The sequence below is a fragment of the Papilio polytes genome, unplaced genomic scaffold (genome assembly GCF_000836215.1).
Source record: "Papilio polytes unplaced genomic scaffold, Ppol_1.0 DF823912.1, whole genome shotgun sequence".
Taxonomy (NCBI): domain Eukaryota; kingdom Metazoa; phylum Arthropoda; class Insecta; order Lepidoptera; family Papilionidae; genus Papilio; species Papilio polytes.
The window spans coordinates 1,573,918-1,601,575 of record NW_013525292.1 but is presented as its reverse complement, the minus strand read 5'-3'; the positions used below and the strand labels follow the sequence as shown (position 1 = coordinate 1,601,575).

Below are 27,658 nucleotides of genomic sequence, written 5' to 3'. Positions count from 1 at the left end.
AAACGTATAACCCTGCTAAGCATGAGTCTCGTCGCTTCGAAGTGGACCCCAGGGGCAAGTATAAGATCATGGTGACGGCACCGAGGATGTTCGCGATGGCGGCCCCCCCTCCGCCCCCTCCTCATGCTGCTCTCCTTCTGTAGGCCTGGCGCGACCTCCTTGTGCAAGGCCTTCTTGACGGACCACACTAACCACAAGGGGTGTCGCATTTATATCACCGCGTTTAAACCCGTGCCACAATTAAATGCGGTTTGTGGAAAGACTTTAAAGTAGCTTTGATGTTGCTATTAGAAACGTATATATGTTATAAATTACGTGTATTTCATTTATTCGCGTATAATTATGCATTTAATATATACTCAATAACTCGTAGTATGCCAAAGAATGTGCAATGTAATCGTTTTGTTACATTTACTTTATAAATAGCCGCGTTTTGGATATTTTTTTTTGTTAAGTTTTCTTTTTTTATCACGTTTATGATTTTTATTTTAACAGCATTTAGTACATACTAGGTTAAGGTTCGTCCTGTTAAAATTTATTTAGAGAGGCTCTTACGGCCAAAAGATTAATAACCTCTTATGAGACCGTTTAGGAGTGTGTAAAAGTCGCCTTATACCAAATGCCTTTAGCGGCTATGATATACTATTAGTAAAAATATGGTTATGACTAATTCGGACGTGCAATATTCTCTTACGAAAATGTTTAGATGTTATTTATACAAAATATCTAGCTTTAAATGATAGTTTAGCCGTCTTGTTGATGCTTTTTTATAAAATTCTAAATTGGCCGCGTAGTAGTTTGCGGCACGACTGATAGCTGATGTATAAAATACTATGATATAGTAACTCATATTTAGTTATAGTTGTAGCATAGTTAACCCCATTTACATTGAAAATGCAACTTACGGATAGAATCAATATTCGATCTTGAATCGATTTTGCTTATCAGCGATATTTTCATACTATTCTATGGATCAATCTAATCCACAGATTTCAGCCGAAAAATATGATCCATTCAATATGTTTCATACATGTAATTAAAATGATTTTTAAAAGCAATCTCAAAGATCGAACATTGATTTCTGCCGTTTATCAATAAATTGTGAGTCTGCCTAAGTTTTTTTCGCTTTTATTGTGAATGGGGGCATAAGTATACAAGCTTCTGAAGTAAATAAATAAAGCGTTAGTTTTGTTATAGACTTACACTTGTATATCTAAATAGTTTACGTGATAACCACAGATAAACAAATAGTGAAGGTTTCGCGCATTAGATTATTGGATTAGTTACCTTATAATAAGACTTTTACTCAACCTTCGTATTCGTTTTAAGACGTAATGCAATTGAAGTCTTTTTTTACTTTGTAAGTATTGTTTTTACATTGTTATTTACTAATTAATTTATTGTTATACTTGCTAGTTATTTTTTGTTTAATCATATATTTTTATAGATGTCACAGCATCGCTTTAAACTATGGGACTGTACCAAATATTTTTATCTTATAAAATATTGTGTAAACACATTTGTATTTTTATTAACATTTTCCACATTTAACTACATTCTTACACATTTTAAATCAATAATGTGTAAGGAATTAGTTGGTATTCATACAATTTTATCGTTTGAACAGCTTTTTTCTCGGAGGACTTATCGTGTCCGTTGGCAGAGGAAAAGAATGGTCCTTTGCTGAAGATGGGTGGGCACTGGTACCGTCTGGACGGCTGCTATAGAGGCAAGAGACGATGGAAATGTGCCCGCGGTTGTGGAGCAAGGATACACACAGTTGGAAAACGACTCGTCTTCTCAGATTTAAGACATCGCTGTAAGAATCTAATCAATCATAGCGTTTGATGCGAATAAATTGGTGACATTAAAGAGATCAAGATACGAACTAAGAGGATTTTTATGGACATTTTAAAGTACAATTATTTCCCACCAAACTGTGATAGTTTTAATGTGCTATAAAATACTCGTTAATCGTCTTTTAGAAAATGTTTTATCATACACTTTTTTCTGATTAAAATTAAAATAAAATTACTTTTTAACAATTTCGTTTTATTTAAATAATATGTTTTACAACTTTATTGTACGGACTAATCTAATTGTATTGTAATGTTGCAGTGCAAGTGGTTTATAACAACAAGGGGTATCCGAAATTGAGTCTGAATGGTTACTTCTATAGACCCCACAACGCTTATAGGAACCAACCAAAGGTGCTGTGGTATTGTGCTGCTAGGAACAGATACCAATGTCCGGCAAGACTACGGACCATCAACCGCGAGGTTGTAGCTGTAATGGGGTTACACAATCACGTTCGCTGACCTTCGCAGGGGCGTGAGTGCCAGAGCATGCCACGCCCTGAACCCTCATACTTGTCCACCCTCGATCTACATGAGATGTTTCGTTTTTACGGGGAAAGGCTTGCTCAACGCAATGCAAACACTAATTTTAATATTATATGATTATCAGAAAGTTATGTTAAATTGATTTTCAGCAGAATCCGTCTTCTGTCTGTGTATCACAGGCACGAGTGTTTAGATATTATTTTCCATTACTTGAGACTCAAGCTAGTAACTTATTTACCCCTTTTATACGTACCTCTTTATGTCTTTTCCTTGTCAAACTAGTGATGTTTGATTTTTGTCAAAATCGTCACCTTCGTTTGTAAAGTTCCTATGTATTATTTATAGATTTATTTATTTTAGAGTCTGAGCCATGTAATCATAAAATGCAATATTAGTTTTTAATAATTAAATTATTGATATTAGCCATTAATAAATTAATATATAAATCTTGTTGTTATCATTATGTAGAGGTTAATGATAGTTTTGATGACGATGGTTTGAATGATATTATAAAATGCGGTTTAGACGCGGCGCCGGCGATATACGTGCCGTCGAGGACTGGCAAGTCGCTTCTGCTACACGACGGGTATACATTCTACTTGAAGAATCTGCAAGCCCACGGCCGTAAGCAGTGGTACTGCTCTTCTAGAGACATGGCAGGCTGCAGAGCTGACGTCATCACTGCGCCTTCGAACACAGGGGAGGGAGATATTCTCTTCTTGGTGCGAGGACGTCATATCCACGGACCTCCTAGTTACTACTTTACTCCTGATGGCAAGTATGTTAGGAGAAAAGATGCCTATCATAGGTATAGATAGCGCGATATTTTTTTATTAATCGCCCAGTTTTTTTGTTCTTTTCTCGAGTGCGATGGGAAATGAGATATTTTTTTTTATTACTTTTTCTTAATTCAATCATTTTTTTTAATCAATTCCACTTTATATTGCTAATTTAAAATCATTATTTTATGTTTTTTTTCCTTTTTTTATACCTTTTTCTTTTGAATATGCTTTTAAATCATGTTTTTTTTATTTTTTTTAAATGCAATTTTTTGGATGTTTGTTTCAACGATATATCTACTAATAAAGTACAAAAAGTAAAAGTCTCAGATTCCCTTTCGTTTTCGCATTGACAATGGTATGTTAATGTTATATCTTAGAAAAAGCATTAATTTTATTAGATTGTTAAAATTCTTAGAAAAAGCATTATTTGAGTTAATGACGTTTAAATTTGTTTTTAAGCAATTTGCGAATATTTTAAAATGTAGTTAATTTGATGAATATTATGTTTTCAACGGTCGAATATTGAACTTATGGTACTTAAAATTGGTACTTAATGAAAATGTTAATGAACTTTAGCAAAAATATACTTGTGCTACTTAGAAATCCTGTAGATTGCCTTAACACGATAAATTATATTTATTGTGGTTTTATTACTATTAATAAATCGGGATATTGTAGTCGTGTGTCAGTATTCGACCGTGTATGAATTTAATTGGAATAAAAATAATTTCTATTTTTTGAATCGTTTCCTTGACGATAAACTTATTAAAGAAATAAATGAGTTTGAAAATGTTGTCTTTATAAAGCAAACCGCGATCATCCTCTGCCGAAATAACCGAACCAAAGATATGGTTATCTCTGTTTTTTCAATGGGGGTGAGCGGGATGCCATTATTTTGTACTTTTCGATAATGGGTTGCGGTAATAAAGCGTGTACGTTACGAAATTATTGTTACGAAATTATTGCTTGCTTATTTGTAGTTCAGCGTTTAACAATAATACGGTATTTCCAAGACCATAGCTGGTATTTTGAATGACGTAGTCTTCTTGAGGATAGCAATATAAAATTATATGAAACTAACGGTCGATCCCCGCTTACAATAGGTGGATATTATATTTTGAATATTTTATAACAATTTATACTGATATTGTAAAGAGTAAAGATATGTATTTTTTTAAATTCCCGCGCTCGAAGTCGCGAACAACAGTAGGTACTTATGTTTTGTTGTACTGATAAAGTGTTACTTTGAGATAATGTTGCTTTACGATAGAAAAATATTTTTTTGTTATATACAAAAATAGATATCTTTCCTCTTTATAATGTTAGTAAAGAAATATAGATAAACATTTAAAATTGGTATATATTTAGTTTACTTTTTTACATAGAACAGTAACATGGAATGTTTAAAATATTCATCGATTAAAGACAGACAGATAAACTTTATTTTATATATACACTTGTTTTTATTTAATGTTAACTGTGTTATCGAGTACTGTTTAAAGAATGTTACTTGGTAGTTAAATATTTATTAAAATAACCGTAATGTCGACAGGTAGCATTTAAATATCAAATTGATACAAGTGAAAGCATAATCTTCTAACATACACGTTTAAATTATTTTAGAAAGCAATAAACACTGCCACACCCGGACTTTAGTCGGCCTTTGACCAGCTGTTTGTGGTCCGTGTATGACCCTACGTTATGTTTATAATAGTACTGTATTAATTAGCTATATTATTAAAGATATTATGCCATTCATGTTTTTGTATTTAATTTAATAAGACAATATGTTTACGATACTTCCCTGTTAGTTTCGCTTTCAGGTCGTGACCTATTTATGAACGCGAAGTAAAGTTACTTGTATCTCGATTACCTGGTATTGTTGCGTGTTTGAATTTCATATTTATTGTACATACAAATACCGAATTTCTTTCTTTAGTATATTGGACTTTAATGCATTTTTAAATACAGTTATAACGCGTACATTAACAATGGAATTTGAACGTATTTAAAATATCTGTTCATTGCTAAAAATTAAACTTTTAAACAAGAGATTGAAGTAAAGTCTTGCAAGTACGATCTGCAGTTTTTAGTTTTGTAAGGTGTCATGCCAATGACAAGGTCATTTTCATATAAAATATAAGTACCATTATACTGTCATTTTACTTCTATATCTATCAAAATAATCGTAAAAGTGTTAGTGGAAAATACATTTTTTTAATTAAATTATCAATCCGCCCCAGCTTTGCGGTGGCAAAGAATATGTCTCATATCTTTTCTGTTATGTCAGCGATAATTTATTATTCTAAAAGCGTTAATTTCTTGAAATCGGTTTAGTATTGAAGCCTGTTCAATGCAAACAGAAATCAAATCTTACCTCTTTATAATATTAGAGATCAATACTTCATTAAACAAAAATCAACTCAAACCAAACATTTCCGTAATAATAATTCCCTAATTTCAAATCGGCATAATGAAAGCTATTCATAGAGAATGTCGCATGATACATTATAAAGAGGTCGTTTACGATTAGGTATACGGTATTCCGTTGCAATATAACTTGTATTCGTGAAGCAATGAATCGCGCAGTTTTGATGGATCAATACAGCCTACGAAGTTATGAAAGAAGAAACTTGGGGCACGGGGATATGGGCGTGCCTGTCTCCCGAGCTACAGCCTAGTTACGCCTCGTATGCCCTAATTTTGACGGAGCTCCTTTTCTTATTGCTAACGTGTGTGCGTGCGCGGGGACCGGTTTGTGTATGTGTGCGTCATCTCTATAATTCACGTTTTAGGGGAGACGTTACGCCATTTTTCATTGTTATTGTGCGTCATCAATTTATAGTTGCGGCTGTAACGCTCTTGACGAATGGAGATATTTTAAAATTTGAGACCAATTTCAGTACGAGTTTTATCAAAAATCTATTGAATGACTAAAGCAGCTGGCTAGTCTATCTATGTATGCATTTAATTTCTTACATTACAAAGTAAATTAATAAATCTTGTAGTTTGAGAGTTTGATATAACCATGACCTTTAATAGTCACGTTGGTTTGAAAAACTTTTTAAATCACATTAATTAATAAAGCTTGTGAAATGTTGGAAGTTATGAAAATAAGTATGGCGGAAGCACGCGGCACCACGTGAGCGCGGCTGCCGTCGCGCCGCGTGACGTGCGCCCCCTCGCTTGGTGATGGGGCAATCGATAGCCCAGCATCCCACGCCCACGGACCCCCTACACCCCACACCACTGCGAGCCTAAATATAACATTCAGCTTCCGCGTCAATACATCCTCATAGCTTTGAAACAAATATAAATAGATTTTACGTTTACGCGTTATAAACTTGCGCCGAGTTAGCAGCGGTGCGTTTAAGAAAAACGTAAGCTTTTTTAGCGATCGAAGTATTCTTTGTTTCTACAAGACATATTATTTTTTGTATAGACTTAATTCTCTAACTATGGGCTTCTAAGCCCCTTCACAATAGATAGATATTAATTAATTTCTTGTAGTGCGTGGGATTAAAAGAACCCCCCGCGTTTCCTAACAATAGCATAGTACTCTAACTAGTGAGAATTTAATTTAACAGATCGCATAGAGTATTGAAAATTATAGTGTAACATAATTATTAAATTATCAATATTGAAATTGTCAGGATATTCTATATAACATGTATTAAAAATTTTTATGTTTAAATTTACATTTTTAGTACTTGAAAAGACATGCAAGCATCGACTAACAAAAAACACGAAGAAAGGGAAATGCTCGGGTTGTTACCAGAAGCATCGAAACACTATGAGCCGCCGTGAAGCGGGAAACAAAACAAAAAAGATCATTACCATATGCATAGCTTGTCAAAAGTTTTATTGTCGCAACTGTTTTTATGAAAATCACGACTAACTTTTGCATGAAATAAAACTGATGCATTTTTTATAATTGCCAATATTTTTATTTCACAAAACTATGAATTGCTTTTAAATGGCGTGTGTGATATGAACCTTCATATTATTTGACAAGTAATTTGTAAACAAAATTGTCTGATGACGGTTGAATCGACTCCAGCTGTAGGTTAGCCATAGTCTAATGAATTATGTTGTTACGTTTCCATTACAGGAGGGTTTGAAATCTGCCGCACTCAGAATTGTTTGATAGTCACACTCTCTCATTTAACAATTTAGTTGAGTACTGAGTAATTTTGTAAGTAACCGTATCTGAACAATAAACATATGATTAGCAAATCTTATAGACGAAAGTATTTTAGCTACAAAATTACTCGACATTCGACTAAATTACTAGCCTAGTGCGAACTAGGCGTTAATGTCTGAGTGCGACAACCTAAAGTTGTTATGTAACAATTGGAAGAAATTTTACGCTTATTTTTTTTTAATTAGCACTGATTTAGTATGGGCACGAGATTAAAACAGCTGTTGGTGATTGTAGCGGCCGGTCTGGGTGGCAGGTTGACGGAATCATGGGTGCAGCGTACGCAATGGCTGGTGTATCGATGGCGGAACACATTGGCGACACACGCGCCTACATGCGGCATCGCCATCTTGTCTAGGCTGGGATGCGATTGTTTCTTACGGAGATTCCCTATACGGAATTAACACACGGTGCCGTCGATCTGCGTGTTGCGTGACAGTAGCATTTTGAAGTGTTAAGACCTAACGAATGTTAGATAGATTGGAATTCAAAAATATTTGGGAGTTAAACCAAGGCTACAGAGAAATATAATATCTTGACAGACAGAGTTGACATATAGATGCTTTTACTAATTATAACATATTTAAACATAATCACCTAAAATTAGTATATTGTATATAATAGTATTTCGCATATTAGAATCCATATCAATATTTATATTTTATCTCAAGTATTAGAATTTTCATTTTATCATATTAAAACGTGCCTTGCTAATACTATAGATTCCACAGTATTTAATAAATGAATAGTATGATAAATGTTAAAATCATTACGGGTATAGGTACAAAGGTCCATAAATGGTTAACTATCAGTTAAAGTTTGATACATTTTATTAGTATTTATTACTATTGTTTATATTGCAAGATGTTTTTTTAATTCTTTTTGGCTGCAACAGAGCAGTGCAGATATGTGATGTTTATTGCCAGTATTAATTATTTATAAGTGTTTGAATATTAAAAAAAATAATTCAAAGATTATGAACGTAGAAAGGGCTTTGTCCTGTTCACACTTGTAAACACGGCTTTGCGTTCAAATAACAATATGAACACTTTTATGATGAAGTTAGTGTAGCTAAATAAATTATTATTAATAAAAAATGTTAATTCATAATAAACGATGTACAAATAGAATGTCTTAGTTCATTTTTGCTATGGGTAAGTTTTTTTTTCGTAATCGTTTATTATTACAATGTGAGGAAATAACTCTTGGTTTCCATGGCAGCACGGTACGTGATGACGGGCAGAGGTGGGAGATTGTTGTATTACGATGGTAATACATTCTTCATCAACTCTAGGAAGCGACAGGACAAAGCACGTCTCCTATGGTACTGTTCATCAAGGAAGTCTCGTAATTGCCCCGCCTCAATTCTGACCCTACATGACAGAGTCCTAGGACAAGCACCGGTACATACACACCCACCGAAAGTATCAAGCTCTTACGCAAATCTGTTAGATGTCGATTTTTAAATCGTTTTTAATTATTTTTTAAATCGTGTTTGTTCTGTGTCATGTCTAGTCTATGGTACCATTTAGGGCCACTTAGATTTTAATGTAAGAAGTCATTTACGTATTTTTTTTACATTACAAATTCACAGTGATATTATATATAGCAATAAAAGTGTTTTAATTTTATTTTTATACAATATCTGTAGTTAAGTTTTCTTGCCAAATTTTAAGTACATTATAGCCATTTAATAGTATTAATATTAATTAAGTATTGTAAATATTATTGTTATCAAGTACAAAAGACATGGTTCTTGTGAAATAAGAATCTATTCCTAATGCTATTTATTTAATTTTTTGTGGATTTGCCAAAGTAACGATGTGCCAAATGATTTGTTCAATCGAATAAAATGTATGGATAAATCCATGGTTTTCAGTTACCAGCTACCCTTAGATAGTTAAGCTATTATACCAAATTTTACCTGCTCGTTCTGGGAATTAAAAAAAACACATGTCTAGACGTCCTGCCTTTTGATGCATTTCTATTCGAAAAAAGTTTTTATGGAATATTTTAATCGCTTACAAAAGTTCTAGGGCCGGGTGCAGGTAGGCTTGTACACGACAATCAAATACTAACTTTATTTTATAAGTACTAAGATTCTATTTGCCATTTTAGGAGAATGAATTGAATAGATTTTAGGGAATGGTATCTACTTTTATGTTTTTTTTGTTGAATTTAAAGGCCTTAAGTATTCAACGCCTAATACGTCTATTGTGATAGAATATTCTATTGTTAATTAACATTTTTTTTGTATCGAAACGCGTATTAAAACCTATGAAAACAAGAATTCTACGTGAAACTGCGGTATTTCATTGGTACTTTCACAAATATTTGTAACCGTTATTTCTACCCACGGTTATCGGTTTCTTGGTTTTTAAACTTGTAGCTTAACATAAACTATTTCTAATTACTTATGTTATCGAAAACTCGAGTAAGTACGTCGCTTTCATATTAAATGCTTATTCAAATTTGCCCTAGTTTTGAATACAACTAAAGTAACAATGAGTTTTATAGGTAATTTTAGATTATTTTTCTGATCAGCAAATATTTTGCTTTCCTACGAGTAATATGGAGGTTAATGCAATCTTGTTGAAATGTCTTATATTACTTAGCTGATTATTTTAGTAAGAACATTCAAGTATACATATAAATACGATTGTTACATAAATTCAGTAGTTTTTAAGAAAGTTAAGTTATATAGACTTAAATTATAATGAGATGAAATTATTTTGAAAATCTAATGCGAGAAACCGTATTTTGGTGTTCCAAAGTAATAAGTTATAATGAATTGCAAATGAACGTATAAAAAAACGAAAAATGTCTTTAATAAAAAATACTTTTGACTTTGAATTATACATTTTATTAACTTTCTTTTGTAGTAGAATTTAGGATTGTAAACATTTCGATTTTTGGATGCCAAGTCGAGACTTGTCTGGGACATCCTATCAAATTTTCATCAAAATCTATTGTTAAGACCTAAATCTATTTTTTATCTACACAGATATAACTATAGAAGGAACCAGAAGAAAACAGAAGTAAGTTTACACGGTCCAAATTAGAAATGATTTTTACTGATTCAACGTACTTTTTGTCTGCATAATAAATGTTGTTAATTAACGTTTCTATATTTTAATTTCAGTCAGAATAACTCTGTACAAAGATAAGCTATGAAGTTGTGTTTGTATTTAATGATGCAACTTTCTCATAAATTATTTATCTTATAGTTATCTACATTCTTTAAGAGATGAGAACGAATGTCGTAATATTACTATTCAATTTAAATCAATCTAGAAAGTGTGATTTTAAAAACAACATTGAAATCGTATTCATATACGGTCTCAATGTTGTTTTCTATTTTAATTAACTAAACCCTTAATTGGAGAACATCCGAAAATAATTTGATAATAGCTATATATTCTTAAAACTAGGAATTGTGATATAAAATGAATCAATAAGATAATTTACAAGTAATTATTAAATGAAATACCGTTAGTTGATAAAATCACACCTTTTATTACAATTGGATTAATCTTACTTCTTATCTTACTAATATTATAAATCCAAAAATTTAGATGGATGGATGCATGTGTTAGAGTATGTAGCCTAAACGGCTTAACGGATCTGGATGAAATTTGGCACAGAACTAGAGCATAGTCTGGAAGAACACATAGACTGTTTTTCATTAATTCCACTTTGACGAAGTCGCGGCCAAAAGCTATTTCTACATATATTTTACATTAATATTACATTTTTATTTGAACTTATGGATATCCACTACTTATACAATTATTGCTATCTCTACCTTTACAAAGAGATAGAAAGGGATAACATTGTTTTTGTCCAGGTGTTCCGGCAGAAGGCCTATAAATGATAACAAGATGGTATCTTGTAGGCCTGGTAAAAATGTGTATAGAAATTGCAGAGACGTGTCTATCGTTCCGTGAGAGTGGCGACGAAGCGCGGGCTATCACCTGTTGGTGCATTCACGAGAAATCCGTTACACCGTGCTACTTACGTGCATACCTGTCTCACCAATTAGAGGTCTTGTACCCACGAGTTTAATCGAATAACTTAAAATCGATTCATCCACTAACCTGTCTATTGATTTGGATTAATAATTAACTGCTGCATCTGCGTTTAAAGACTTAAGTAGTTGTTAAGTGTATGAAACTACATAAAGGTCTCTTAGTAAGTAAGTAATAGTGTCAGTAACTTATTTTATTATCTGCAACTCTATAGTTTTTTTTTATAAAAATAATTACGTATGTGATGTAAATGCGGTAATTGGAAAGTATGGGGAAGAATCCGCGTGAAAAATGTTTTTATAGATTAGATACGTATTTATGATTGAAATGTAATAAAGAGTTAAGATTAAAATTTACTACAAACTTCACTAATTATGCTTCAGATACATGTATTACTTTAGGATGTAATACAAATATGTTAGCAGCGCCATCGCTGTGTGAAACCGACGCCATTTTAAAAACAAGTCAACGAACCTTGTTGTAGTGAGATGCCTCTTGCATTCATTGGATAGATGGCGTTACCTGTCCCTTATGTTCGCGTTTATTTTTGGCGCGTAAACTTTGGGTAATGTTTTAAACAAGTTTTTCATTGAATCGCATCTTTTTGATGTATAGGAAGTTCTTTATTATTTTAAATTTCGGATCAAAAATTCTATGTGATAAATTTTTCAGGTCTACATTACGTGACGTCACGACGTGGTAATCCGATGATTATCTTCGAAGGTGTGAACTTTATAAGAGAGAGGAGTAGAGGTTTGGTGACGAGATGGGTGTGCGGGAGGAAGCGACGGTGGCAGTGTATAGCTTCACTCACAACCGTCGATGGAGTTGTGATCAAAACATACGGTCACCATAATCACAGCTAGCACGGAAGTACTTTCTCAATAGTGCTTATTTCTATTACTCCGGAATCAATATTCGATTTAGAATTTGCGCTTATCTGTAATATTCCTTTAGTTCTTTAACCGATTTATAGATCTATTATGTGAATAATTTTGTGTATCTAAAGATTGAATATTGATTTCGACTGATTATCAGTCAATATGATGAGCTCTGTTGGGAGAGTAACTATAGAATGGCAATGTACTAGCATCGTAGATACGACGAAGTCAATACTGGTTATGGATATTGTTAGTATTCTTATGTGATCTGTTCTGGACCTAATATTAAATAGTGGTAATACTCATTTTATAACAATATAGATATAAATGTTTCCTTTATACGTACAACATGGACATAAAAGTTATTATATCTTGGATTTAATTCATTTAAGTTTCTTAACTTTTATTTGTTAATGTTTTAATTTGAAAATGCTAGTTTTACTAATTAAGTACAATTATTTAGGGACCATTCCACTTCATGTGGGTAATTTAATTAAAAAAAGGATCTATGTATTTTTGAATTCAATGGAAATGAAAAATTATGTTTACATATGACTTAAGTGTTATTTACACTAATATAAACATCAGTTAGTAAGTCTTTGATCATAACCTCTAACATCCTATAACCACTGGCACATGTCATATATGGCACATGACAATATTTTGGGCACATCAAAAACCATACAAACACTATGAAAAAAATATGAAGAATGCATGGAATTGACATAATAATCGCAGTCGAAATTATTCAATGTCACATCTAGGACCGTATTAAATATTATTTTTAAGAATGACCCTTGCATATATTTTCGTGACCCCTGGCATAAAGAGTCTATTTTTAAGAGGTTTGGTATAGTTTCTCAATTCCATTGAATTTAACTTTATGTACTTAATGGCAAGTACGTTTATTATGTATATTTTCAAATAGTAATGTAACATTTTGTAGTTAACTGTAGAAGTAAGTTTGTTGATTGAATGTTTATATCGTTTTAAATGCAAAAAATTTAAGCACCATTTTCTAAATGGATTATAGATAGAAAAGACTTATGACGTCATGAACTCGAAGACTATGTTTTATGTAGTTTTAGTACATATAATAAAGTATTCGTGTAAAAATTATTCGATAAGAAATATGTACATAAAGTAAAACTGTTATATAAAATATATTATTGTTTTGCTAAATCAGTAATTATTGTTGGCTCGATTTTTTTAATGTTATTAATGTAATGCCATGAACAAAAATAAGATATCTGTAAATATAACGTTAATAAAATTATTGATTTATAACTTGTTGGATTTTCTAATCATTCCTGTAGCTTATCCGTATTACTAGCTTTTGCTCGCGACTTCTTTCGCGCGGTATAAAAACTTACTAAGTATAATGTGTTCTTCCAGATTATGTACATCTGTGGCAAATTTTATCGAAATCTATTAAACCGTTTTAGAGATAGTAACAAACAAATCTTACTAATATTATAAATGCGAAAGTTTAGATGGATGGATGGATGTTTGTTAGTTTGTAGCCTAAACGGCTGAACGGATTTCGATGAAAATTGCCATAGATCTAGAGGATAGTCTGTAAGAACACATAAGCTACTTACTTTTTTTTTAATTCCACGCGAACGAAGTCACGGGCAAAAGCTAGTCATTCATAAATGATTGAAGATGAGAAATGCATTTTGCATTAAGTTTTCAGTCATTTTTAGTTAAAGGAGATTACAGAACTTCCAAGCTTAAGTTAACATAAAAAGAGCTTAAACCGCTCCTAGAACTACAGGAATAGAGAAGGAAGGAGAAGGAAGAAATAGGAAGGAGAATAGAACTACAGGTTAATATTGACATTTTATTTAGCAAGTTAATTAATACAATGTCAAAGAGTTTTAAGGGCGACTACCGAATTAGTATTCGGCCGAAGTTCGAAAACTAGCGTAGATACGTTGGTCTCGAAATTTAAAATGTTGTCAACATGTACATAGTTAACTAGCTGTTGCTCGCGATTTCGCCCGCGTGAATTTAAAAATAATATAAAAAAACGATTATAACAGTGAAAGAATTTTTAAAATAGGTCCAGTAGTTTTTTAGTTATTTCAATACAAACAAAAATACAAAATTTAGTCTTTATAATATTAGTACAGATAATTATCTGTTACCTATCTTTATATAGGAATTAACAGACATATTTATTTCAGATGACATGGAGGACATGCAGGGAACAAGGCCACGATTGTTTTCTTTTTATGATTTGGATATGGCGTTGCATCATTGTTCTAACGACTGATATCAAACTAACTGTTAGTCAAATAAGAGCCTAAAAAAAGAGATACATCTCTTCCCCTACTACATATACAGACTATAAGAAGTCATCTTCATCTTCCTCCTTATCCTACTCCCATAGGGTCGGCGCAAAAGTTGTTGTCCTCCACATAACTCTATCATACGTCATCTCAGTCATCACTCCCTTTCTGATCATTTCACCTTTCACACAATCCATCCATCTCTTTTTAGGTCTACCTCTACCGGTGTACCCTTCCACACTCATAAGTAACGTTCTTCTTGTAACATGCGATTCATCCCTCCTTCTAACATGCCGATACCATGCTAACCTTTTACTCCTTACCTTCTCTACCAGTGAGGCTACTCGCAAACTTCCTCTAATATACTTATTTCGTATGTTATCCATTCTTGTTACCCCACACATTCATCTTAACATTCGCATTTCTACCACATGTAGTCTCCTTCCATCCGTTCCTTCTACTGCCCAACATTCAGATCCATACATCATGACTGCTCACATTAACACTCAAGGACATTTAATTTTTACATCGGTAAAATATACTTTGACACTTACAATGCAATTAAACAGATAATGTATCATAACTATGCTTTCCGCTCTTGTGACAGTTAAACGATGTTGAGTGGGTAGGGAATTTAATTCTTTTACTATAACGATAGTATTATACTAAGCGTGATCTTATAGTCGGCATTATCTACTAACGACTACAATACGGTGCTTGTATGGGCTTTATCAATTGCTTGAAGCTTATACCGATAATTAGTGTTTATAGGCCGTAATTTTTGCCATATTTTTGCTAAGCTTGTACATACTAATATTTTTTGAACTTGCCTTTGCTTATTGTGCTTAGGCACTAAGACATTAGGTTTTTTTAAGAAAACGAGTATTTTGGTCTATATTTTTAGACGCATTTATGCAAAACTTTTTTTATAATTATTTTAATTTTATAGATTTTGTTGGTTAACATTTTATTGCTTTTACAATTTGTTTTTGTTGTTGATATATTATCTTTTACTTACCTAATTTATGTGTTTATTAGAAATAAGTTTTATGCACACCCTGTTTAACTTAAGTTAACATTGTTGTAATCTAGTGACCGAGGACTCTGCTATATTTGGGTTGGGAAATGATTCTGTATGAAGCAGAGTGCCTCGGTAAAAGGATGCATTTATATAGTTTTAACTACGAGCGATGCTTCTCTAGCTAGTGACGTTGAGCAAAAATGCCCACGCTCTAGTCCATAAATGTGGCATAGCATGAACCACTGATCTCTATACTAAATGGATAGGCGATTTAATAAGTAACAATACATTTTTTTTTGAGCCGACCTCAATCTGTTGATGAAACTAATTTAATCTATTCTTAGTATTGGTCCGAACCCTTACAACCACTACCAATCGCAAACATCAGAAAATGTTGAATAATTAAGCATATAATAGGTTTTCTAGCCTGTCCCTTTAATAGAAGTCAGTGACTATATTTTAAAAATATTAGTTCTTACTAGAATTTGACGTAAGACCTACCGACTACTAATGGCAAATGATTAACAATAACAACTTTATTATGTGTGGAATAAGGTCCAATTCAGTATACAGTGCTATTAAGTATACACTAGTATCATTTTTACGTTGTTGCCATCAGAATACGTTCCTGTACATCTAAGTCAATGTAATTGTAACATTTAAGTAATATCTTAGACAATAAACATAGGTGCTTAAGCGTAGCTAGGCTATTCGGTGTTGGGAAACTATGTATTGGTTTAAGATTTACAGGTTTATTATCTGTTTAATTTCTTAGACAATAATTTCTCTTTTTGTAAGTATTTCACCTTTAGCAATTGTAATTTACAGTATTCACACAGGCAAAAACTACAGTAATAAAATATATTTAATTATACTTTTATAGGTTCACACTTTGTAGGATTTTATACACAAATGTTTATCACAAATGTACAAGATAAATTAAATAAAGTTGCTGTATAAATCAAATTGATGTTTTATTTAATGAATTAGGGAAACAAAAGAAAATAAAAAACTGAATAGGCAATCTCTGACAGAGAGTTGATGCACAAGAAGAGAATATTTTACTTTTCTGTAATTCCTCTATCCCCAATTCACTTCCCCTCTCCCTTCCTATCTTTTTAGAAAAAGGTAGGAAAATGGACTAGAATTTGACCTCTATATCTGACTTGTGGTATTGCATCGTGCGTGAGATATTCGTTCAGAAATACGCAGCAGCGGACTATTATATCCATTGTAATTGTTAAATTTACAGAGCTTGAAGTGAAGATGATGTCGGTTCATCGCGGTAAAAGTGTCATAAATCTTCTGCGTATAAACGGATTCACTTATTCTCAAGATCATAATACTAAAACGTGGAAGTGCTCATCATCCTACAAAGGTTGTCGCAGTAAAGTGCACAAGATGCCTGATGGAACAATACGTATGCTGCAGATTGAACACAATCATCCCGCGCCTAAGTACATACTAAGGAACGGAGTTTATTTCAAAATTTAAAAGTTGACGAGCATTCAACTTCTCCTGATCGTTGGCAGCGTTACCTTGCCATCGGCAACCGTGATCAGCTAACCCGTGCGAGAATGACGCATCGTTTTTATCTTTATATCATATCCTATTCAGTATGTGACGTCGAAGCGGTGGAGAGTGTACACTGCAGCGATCGTACATATAGACATAAGTTGGCTAAACCGGTGGACATAATTTCGTTCTAATTCTAACAATTAAGTCACTTTTTGACTTATTGATGCCATTCGCTAGAGAATTGGAAGACGCATCGTTTAAGCCTATCAGAAAACATATTCTACATTAAATGTAATATTAATTAAGAATACACAAACAACGTATTAGTATAGTATATTTATTACAAAATTGTGCAGTCTTTTCTCTGGAAAGTTGCTATTTATGACATCCATGGTATACGAACTTCAACGACGATAAGTAGGATTCAATAATGATAGCTCACTAGCGCCCTCTTATAGTGCCATCTAAGTCCACTTATTTGCTGACGACTAACCGATAATGGCGACTCTCTTACTGGGCTAGACATTCCCGTTTGACTATATTTGTTACATTCAGAGTCGTTAATTGGTTACTAAGAGATCCATCTTAATCTCCCATAGACCTACAGCCTTACAAATAACGGGGTATACTCAGTTTATTCCTAAGTTTAACTTGATACCGCGTTTATTTGTAAGGCTGCTAGAGATTAACTAGTTTGATTGCGGCAGTGGACTTTACATAATTGTCATCTTTCATTTTTATGATTTAGATATTAAAACTTGTGTGTTTACAGTCTTTAATAAATTTCTTATATAATTACTCGTATGTATAAGGAACAGTATTGCGTCGTTCGTAAGCATGTCTGGAAATAAAATAAACTGTTTGAATTAATCAATCGGTTTTGAAGATTGGATTTAAGCCATTTATAATACTCGCAGTGATGTATATACATTCACAGCCTACCGAATCAGAGTTATAAATAGTTCTGAATCCCACTGAATTTTGTAATAATATTTTTGTCCAATGGATTTTTACAGCATTATTATAGATCTTTTGGTGAAATAATTTACTAAATCCTTTATTTTACCTGTTTTTTTTCTAATTTTACTCATTTTTTTTAACATTAATATTAATTGTGTTGCTATCTTAAATGTTATTTTACTTACGCTATTTCAATTTATACATACTTCTATATTATTTTAGATTTTGTATTAGTACGTCTGTGTCAACTTACAAGTCATAAACAAATCTGTATATTAATGCTTATATGTTTGATTTCAGAAGACGAAGCGATAATGATACCGACAAGAAGCGGAAAGAAATTTCTTCTCATGATTAATAGCTACACGTATTCTCAGATCAACTACAGCGCTCATTGGTTATGCTCTTCCAAGGCTTTGGGATGTCCTGCACGCATTAAAAAGGCTACCAACGGGGAAATCGTTAAAGTCAACACGAAGCATACTCACCCACCACCTAAATATATCGTTCAAAACGGCAATTACTTCAAAATATAAGTATTTTTAAATATGTTTCATACTCCTGACTAAGATGTGGAGGAGTAGGAGTAGGATAAGGAAGGGGAGAGATGATGATGATAATAATAGTGACTCCCCTAAATACATTTAATAACCTTAAATATATGCAGCTAGTATTACTATTGAACTTTTTTTACAATATCTTTTGATATTTAGTATTGTTTTTTTTTAATTTTTTGTGTTGCTTTCATTGAATACATGCTTTTTTTATTTCTCTTTTTTTTGTTGTAACCTTTCATAAATATGTTTAATTAGTCAAGATATTTATGTGGCGATAAACGGCTAAATTTTACTAGAGTTTTACAGTTACGTACGTAGGAATATAGTACTGCCTATTCAAGTTATGAACCGATGTTATTATTGAGAATCCTTTTAATTTCCAATCTTGTTCTTATACGAAAAGGTTGGGAAGTGAACGTGGCTTTGACGGTGCAGGAGACGCATAAGAGGGGGGAATATCCTCTTTATGTGCGTTTCTTTCTCCGTCGATCAAGGGTTGGCAATGCATCCGCAATTGCGAATGTCATGGATGTTTCACCAACAAGGAACTAATTCTTAAATTAAAAGAAGGATCCACATTGGTATTATGATCTGTCTTTGTACTTGGTTATTTTTCATCGTATAAAACACTGTAACAAGTCATCAGTCCTTACCATTTGCGTCTCTAAACATTAAAGTTTATCTACAGTTTAAATAAAAACATGTGTGTTATTTTTGTAAAACTAAATAGTAAAAGTTTGTGGATGTAGAATGCTATATTAACTTAATCCGGCGTTACAGATGTCCAATTCATCCCAACGGAGAAAGGGAAATACATCTTAGTGTTGCGCGGTTTCACGTATTCGCAAGTCGGAGGACGTTTCTTCTACTGCTCGTCGAAGCACATGGGCTGCAAGGCGCGGGTCCGGCTGATGGGGGGCAAATTAATCCCCTCAGGCGACGAGCATAATCATGCACCACCTTCCCACGCTAGATGTGGTAACGGCGCTTTTGTCCAACTACGACCGCCAAACAGTCCACATCCAGTACTCCCCTCTCCTGTTTCATCCCCCCGTGCCGCTTTACTTGCTCTCCACGCGCTCAATTTCCCAAGAATCATGCCTAAAACAGATCTCTGGCTTCGTCTACCAGCTGATGCAAAAAAGGACCCTTAGCTTTAAGAACGCGCCTATAAATTGTTAAAGATAAAAATAGTTTAATTGCCTCGAAGGATAGTTACAGTTTTTATGTTTTTTATTCCCTATTTTGTGAAATAAACAATCGAACAACGCTATCTTGTGATTGAATATTAGTTTTAAGAATGTGAAGTTACGCAACGTGGGTTTGCGCATTGTAACTAAATACGTGTTTTTACTATTGTTTTTGTGAAGTTTTTCAATGGTATCCTTGTATAAGGGAGCGGCACTTATTGCTCGTAGGCATAGCTTTCAGTGATATTTTAACACGATACGTAATTCGGTGATATTTATAAAAATTATGAGCCTTATATTTGTTATTTAAGCTGAATCTTCTACTTATATACGTTATATTAGATATTGTTTGTAAATATTGACTTTATTGTTTATAATGAAACGCAATATATTATGAATATCAATCCGCTTAAAGTAAAAGACATCTGATTTTTATTTTACATACCCTTAGTAATCTAATTCAGACGTATTTGTATTCTTACTTTTGATAAAAATATGTTTTAAATCAATCAGAAAACATAAAGACTAGACAGTCTTTTGAATGGACTAGATATGTATAAAAAATATATAATAGACATCATGAAGGATAATAAAATGGGAATTCCGTTTAAAAATGTAATCTTTAGTGTCTATGTGATATCAAAAATGTATTAGTTTATCCTTTCCAGTCATAGCTCGGTTGAGCGTGTCAAGAATGGGAAAGCCTCAATTGTGTATCGGTGGATACCGTTTCTGTGAGCGTTCTAACAATGGGCCTCTTGTCAACTGGAGATGTATAAGGCAACCCAAGAGATGTCGTGCTAGAGTCAGCACCTTCGAAGGTACTGTCGTTCGGTTCTTCAATAATCACAATCATTAAATGAAAAACTGGTTGTTTGTGGAATTAAAACAGCATTTTCTACTCTCTCGTTGTTTAATTATGTGAATAAATAAAACTATTCCATGGAGAATTTTATTTTTTTTGGCATAAGATACTTTTATCCGTAATTTTTTGTGTTATATTTCATCGTTTTTTGGTCAGAAACACACATTTATCTTCCTCCTTATCCTACTCCCGTAGGGTCGGCGCAACAGGTTTTTGTCCTCCACATAACTATCATATGTCATCTCAGTTGTCACACCCTTCTTGATTTCACCTTTTATGCAATCTCCTTAGGTCTATCTCTACCTTCACACACACACATCGTTCATTCTGCAATCAATTTCTTTTTTGTTCATAATTCTTATGTTACGTTTTAGCATTTCTTAAGTATCCTTCTTTATAACATCAGAACTTAAATTGTAATATCTTCAGTCATTCAATAAACTTGTTTTATTCACTCTATTTTTTATTTCGATTGTTATTGCTTTTGGCTTCTATTCCAAAAGTATTAGTAGCACCTGTGTTTACGTGTGTGAGTTATGTATGTGTTTGTGTGTGAATGTGTGTTATGTATGTGTGTGTAACTGTGGAGTGTTCTGGAAATGCGTAGAAGGTTCCTTATAAAATAATTCTATGTTACAGTTGCAAGCTTCGTGTACACATCCAAAGGTACGATGATGCTTCTGTATGATGGTATGAGGTTCTCGAGAAACTACCAGAATGGAGCTAGAATTTCATGGAAGTGTAACAAAGCGGCTTGCATCGCCCGCGTTAACACTGTGGGAAATAAAGTACTCTTTACCCGGAATGTGCATAACCATTAGCGTGATTAACTTGTGCAGTTTAATTCATTAAGTTATTTATTCTAATAAATTATAATTAAATAGTATTTTAATTGAAAACTGTTTTTAATTAAATCTCGATTGCACAATGGTAGAGATAGATTTAACATTTTCGCACGAATAGGACGTCTTGCTCGGTGGAATATTACGACCACACAGAAGACAGGCATGAAGTGGCCGCTATTCCGCTTTTCATATCAGTTCGTCCCTTTCCCTTTTTATTTTTTTTCTTATATGGAATGGATGGCAACGAAAAGAGGATTTGGCAGTGTAGAAAGGGAAAATATTCAAGTTATATGCGTCTTCTTCAACGATTAAGAGTAGGTGACGCATCTACAATTGCGGATGTCTATTGGCAGCGGTCGCTTCGCCGTTTGAATGGCGGAAAGAATTGTGTTTCCTCTATATTGAAAATTATTTAGTATTTCGTTGTATGAAGTAATTGTTTAAAATCATCCGTTTGTTCTAGGAATTGTTTATTACTTCACCACGAGCAAGTTTGGGAACCCTATGCTCGTGGTGGACGGCCACAGGTTCAAATTCATGAAGAGAAGAGGAAGTATGTCGCGTTGGACCTGCATCAAAACAAATAATCGATGTAACGCTTTCGTCGTTCTTGAAAACGAGGCTATCGTTAAATTTGCAGATACTCACAGCCATTAATATTTCAAATTTATTATGGTATCCAATTTTCTTAACACTTCCTCTTTCTGTGCATCCTCGTAGTATTAGATACAAGTTCTGCAATTCTAAACTGGTGTTTAGGATATTGAATAGTTATATCGTTGAATTTGTGGAATAAATTTTAGTTGATTGTTTATAAGTTTTTTAGTATTGTCTATTTTTAGTATGTTTTCAGAATCAGTGCGCAGGAGTGTCATATCCGCATTTGTTTCGAGGGTAAATAGTAAAAAAGTAAGCGGACAATAGATGAAAATGTTTACTTACGCATGGTTTTTAATAAACATACTAAGATGTGTATGGGCAGTGGTCGCTATTCCGGCGAATCGAGTTAACATCTCGCTCGTTTTCATCTTACAATATTAAAAAAGAGATAATAAAAAATATTACAATAATTTAGATCAACTTTTAGAATTGTAGTTTGTTAGAACCTTACTTACGGTATCGTAGATTTCTAAAAATGTCTTCATTTTCAGGCTTAAATAGTCCTCTAAAATTTGAAGTAACAAAATTTGGCAATCCCACAATATTATGGGGCAACTATAGATTTATAAAGAAATTGACTCGACGCTTGAAAACTTGGTGGGAATGTAACGCGAGGAAGTCATTTGGATGCCGGTGTGTTGCTGTTACTGTCGATAACCGGCTTGTCAAACTTATCGGATGGCATAATCATTAAATCTGTACTTAAGTACCTAAACTAGAGTGATCTATCGACATAAAGTGGTCCTAAAACAATGAGAATCTCTAAATTTTCCGGGCCACTTAGGATTTCCGACTTTGCGGTCCCACTGCCTGCTCCTGTTTTAGACTACGGGCTCTTTCAGGTTCCGTTTTCCTCAACCTCTCAGCGGTGCCAATGATAACCGACTTGATGTAGGCGATTCGACCAGTCACATCTTTGTTCATTATTTCCAGGACGAGTTTGTGGATTGTACTTTGATCTCCGTACTTAAATTGTGTGTACAAATAATTTAATGAAAAGTATAGTTAGCGGCTACAGGTTTCGGTAGATGGCATTTTGGATTCACGCTTCAAATCAAAAGTTGAAACTGATAGATTTTTAGTGTTGTGTAAAATATGATTGATAATTTTTTGAAACATCTCGTAAATTTATATTATAGTTTGTAGGGATTATGAAAAAATATAGAGTATGGAAATATTTTAAACAATTGTGTAAAATTGGTGGTTAGAGAGGAGAATATTGAAATTATAGGCTAAAGTGTACTTTTGTTTACCTTATGGTACCAAAAAGATCCGTAGATAAGATAAATCAGAATTTATTATGTACATTTTTTTACATTTACATTTAAAGTTATTAGTTTTAAGTTAAAATAAGATAGGTGAAGATAAAAACTCTCCAAGCAACGAAATAATTGATTTTTTGTAGTGATAATTTGTTAAAGTTTTAAATAAGTTTTTATGAATGTTAATATATGATGAGTGCAATATATATGTACAAATAGGTTAACATTTATTTAATTCCTTACTATGTTAAAATGATCTAGATTCTAGGTTAAGGGATATATTTTCCAATACTTTTTGTTTTTAATTTTATACGTATAGACGAATTGTTTCTATACAACAGTATGTTAATAAAGACTGTATTTTTTTGTAATTATATACATCTGTTTAAGTTGTTAGTTATTGGAATAAAATAGATAAGGCTATGCCTGATATCTTCTATCTCATATTTTGTTTACTTTGAACCTTGTTTTTTTTTATAAGAGTCGATGAGAAATATATTTTATCTGTCGACTTTAGTACAATTCGGTGGTTTTATTTCATCTATCTGTAATGATTTTTTCGAACAAAGTTATTTAATTCTAGAATTTAAATTGTGGCGATGTATCTGGCAGGCGAGAAACCTCGACGGCGCATGTCAGGAAAAAAAGAAATGTGATTATGATAGTAGACCAGATAGAAGAAGAATATATGTAAATAAAGGATTATTAACATATGTGTGTTTAAAATTAAATAACATTTCTTTTCTTTTTTCTTTTTACTATTTAATAGGAAAGCAGTAGTTTTTTAATTATTTTCTTTATATAATGCAGTAGTTACTATTACTAATGTGTATGTTCAGGGATGTAATTTAATATTCGGTTTTCAGAGCCAAAGTTCGGTTTGTCTCAGCGAGGGAATTTGATAGTACAGATTGGTGAATGGAGATTCAACAAGCACGCTTGCTGGGGATCGAAAGTACGTTGGACGTGTATTAAGAAGAAATCCGGCTGTACTGCCGCCATCACTACGGTTGATAACGTCATCGTGAAAACCCTCGGCAAACATAACCATTGAAGACTAAGTTTATTTTAAGTTAGATTTAACTCGAATTTCAGCTTTAGAACAGCTATTAGTTATTAAGTATGTGATGTTCAAAACAAAATAAAAAAGAACTCACTATTTTTTATTGTTTATTGTTTTTAGTTTCTTGGTAAATTTATATCTTTATCTGGGTATTACTTTTTCTCACCTTTATGATAGATTTAATTTGTATTGTAAAAAAAATGTAATTTTAAAATTATAACAGTGGTCTTTTACGGCAACGGTATTTGAAACTTTTTTTTACGACAAATGTTTTTTGAAGACATTTCTTGGGTAGTTAAAAACATAGTACAATGGTGAAAATCTGTGAAATGTAATGTTTAAGTTTTGTCTTTATTTTTTCACGATCTTTCACTTAACTTGTATATTAAGCTAGTTTAAGTTATTATATATAAGGTTAAAAGTTGATTATAGATTTGCTGAATGAAGAAATTAAGATCAAATTAGTTAGAAATGCGTCATATTTTCACACATTTACTATTTAAATTTTTCACGTAGACAGAAATTTTGTAACAATATCTCTTAGATTAATCACGTAACGTAAAATGCGTGAAAGTTGAATTAATTAGATTTTTTTTAATGATTAATAAAGTTTTCAAATTATTTTTTTTTTTTAAAAATGTATATACTCCTTACTTTTTTCTGTCTTATTTTTATACTACATGGTATTAATTTATAGTGTGTATTGCAGATCTGAATCCAGTTTTCGCCCAATCTCAGCGTGGAAATCCTGTAATTATGATAGGACAATATCGTTTCAATAGAGTTAATAAATACGGGAGTCGTATCAGATGGGTCTGTGTGAAAGCGAAGGCCGGCTGCAGAGCGTCTCTACACACCATGGATAATGCAATAGTACGAGTATGGGGTTTCCACGACCCCTTGGCACATACTAGTGCTAATAGATTCTAAGATATATCAGTTTATTTATAAGTTTTCCACACGATTGTTTTCTCATTATTTATCGTAACGTGTAGGTTAATAGACCACTTAATATTTAAGACAAATCAAATCTTTGTCAGTTTATTTTGTTAAATTGGACAATATGGAAGTAAACTTTGCAGCTAGGTTAAATAAATGTTATACGGGGGCCTATTGTTTTAAGGAAAATTTTAAATACGACATATTGTTAATAAAAATAATTGATTAAGATGAAAATTTGAAGGTTAAGAAATGTTAAAATTGTAATGTAAATAACAAATAATTCAATTATTAAATTCGTGGTTAGTTTAAGGATAAATTTTATTAATAGAAATCGAAAATTTGATCTTGGACAATTATACAATAAATAAGTAGATAATGTAGGCATATCGGGGAATGATAAAGTATTTTTATATGTTTAGTACATTTTACGTTTTATGAATTAGACTTTAGTGAAAGCTAACCGTGGGTTACCACTGTTAAAACACATGCAGCTGTGAATAAATTGTCTCTACTTTTTTAAAGAGATTAAAGGAAATGGAAATATGTATCTGTGTAAGTGTTTCCGCAGTGGAAACGCACATTAAGTAAGTTTTGTATTTAATAATGAATCGGTGCTTTTCTATATGCGTCATTTTAAATCTGCCAATAGCACTTGCACCCGAAGTTTAAATTGATTTCCCGTTTTTTAGCAAATAATATTAAGCAATACAGTTTATAGGTTGGGTAGAGATAAGTGTTAATGTTATTAGTTTTTAGTACCAAAATAGTATTAGTTAAAAATTTACTAACTTTAGCCCTTCTAGGGCACAGGGCGCGACCCTAGTTTGGACACCAGTCTCTAGCCCAAGGGGAAATTAATAAAGTTATTTTTTTTTCTAGATAAAGTGGCTTTCGATTATCGGTAATGCAAATTGAATTTAGAAAATGGATCAAAACGTATATGAATAGATACAATACAAGCACATGAATTATCACGAGAGTTGTTATCGTTTTCATACATTTATGACTTCAATCAACGATATCGGTAATCGAATGTTATTTTGTCTAGGAGAGGAGAGGGAGGGGGCTGGTTAATAAGAGATGAAGTGCACTATGTTATTAACATAAATATTACTTAGGTTTGGTGGTGGATAAATAAAAGTGTTTTTTTTTTTTCAGTATTTAATCGTGAGTAATTTTTATCTCGACTAATATTTTAATACTTTATATAAGAATATGTATTTATGATTTTTAATATTGTTGTTTTATTTTTAATTTCCCAATTAGCATTTGTTTCTTAATTGTAAATGACAATTTTAGATGTTAAAAAAATTTGTTAACCAGTTATGTACAAAATTGAATAATATTTATGTTGTTTGTCAATTGGTTAACATTTTACTTTGTATGGTAATTTTTCAGTTATAATTGGAAAAACAAGAAGCGGCGGTTTAAGGTTATCGCATGGGTCTTATCGCTTCTGTAAAGGCAACGTGGGAAAACATTTCGACAGATGGCAGTGTACAACCAAAACTCGAACGAAATGCAGAGCTTTTATTAAAACTACTAAAGATTGTGTTGTACTTCGGTCTAATCTCAATCATAATCACTAGGTTTTTTATTTTTTGTTGAATTCAAATAGGTAGTAAATTGTCGTCAATTTTTTTAACTCTAATGTTAAATCTAATATAAATAATTTGTTATTTCATACCAACCCGCAGTGCAGCGTGGTTGACTATGGCCTAGTCACCCCTTACTTAGGGTAGGCTGTGAGCCCCTCAGTGGGGACTTATAGTGACCTGGTGATGATATAAATGTTAACTATTGGTGATAATAGAATGTATGAAAAAAAACTCTTGCTGTTTTATTTTATTGGTTTAAAATGTTTTCTAGAAACTGTCAGGTATTTATTTTTGAATTACATGGTTGGTTTAAAGAGCTTAAAATATCATACGTAATGGTAATCCCGCATTTTGGATCCATCAAGGCTCGAACATTTATTATAGTTGGTGACTACAAGTCCTCTATCGATAAGACGTTGCTTGAAAATATACTATAATAACATTGGTACAAGGTTTTTATTTCCATATATGCTTTAGTTCCAGTTAATTCTAATTAAATTCGTAATATAAACTATTGAAGCTATACTTATAAATTGTATTTCGTTCCAGTGCCAATATTCGGTACGACGAGAGCTGGTAACCCTGTGATCATGGTTGGATCGCACCGTTTCAATCGAGTTAACAGATACAAGGGGCCCAAGGTGCGGTG

General features: G+C 32.6%; 2 protein-coding genes across 5 annotated transcripts in view; both read left to right on the top strand.

The window, feature by feature from the left end:
* Positions 1-27,658, top strand: part of LOC106102657 (protein tramtrack, beta isoform-like) — a 241,060-nt gene that overhangs the window by 23,679 nt on the left and 189,723 nt on the right. The window lies entirely within an intron of this gene.
* Positions 7-2,725, top strand: LOC106102661. The gene is made up of 3 exons (XM_013282207.1): positions 7-249; positions 1,628-1,819; positions 2,119-2,725. The coding sequence occupies exons 2-3, from the start codon at positions 1,690-1,692 to the stop codon at positions 2,316-2,318; spliced, it is 330 nt and encodes a 109-aa protein (XP_013137661.1). The 5' UTR covers positions 7-249; positions 1,628-1,689; the 3' UTR covers positions 2,319-2,725.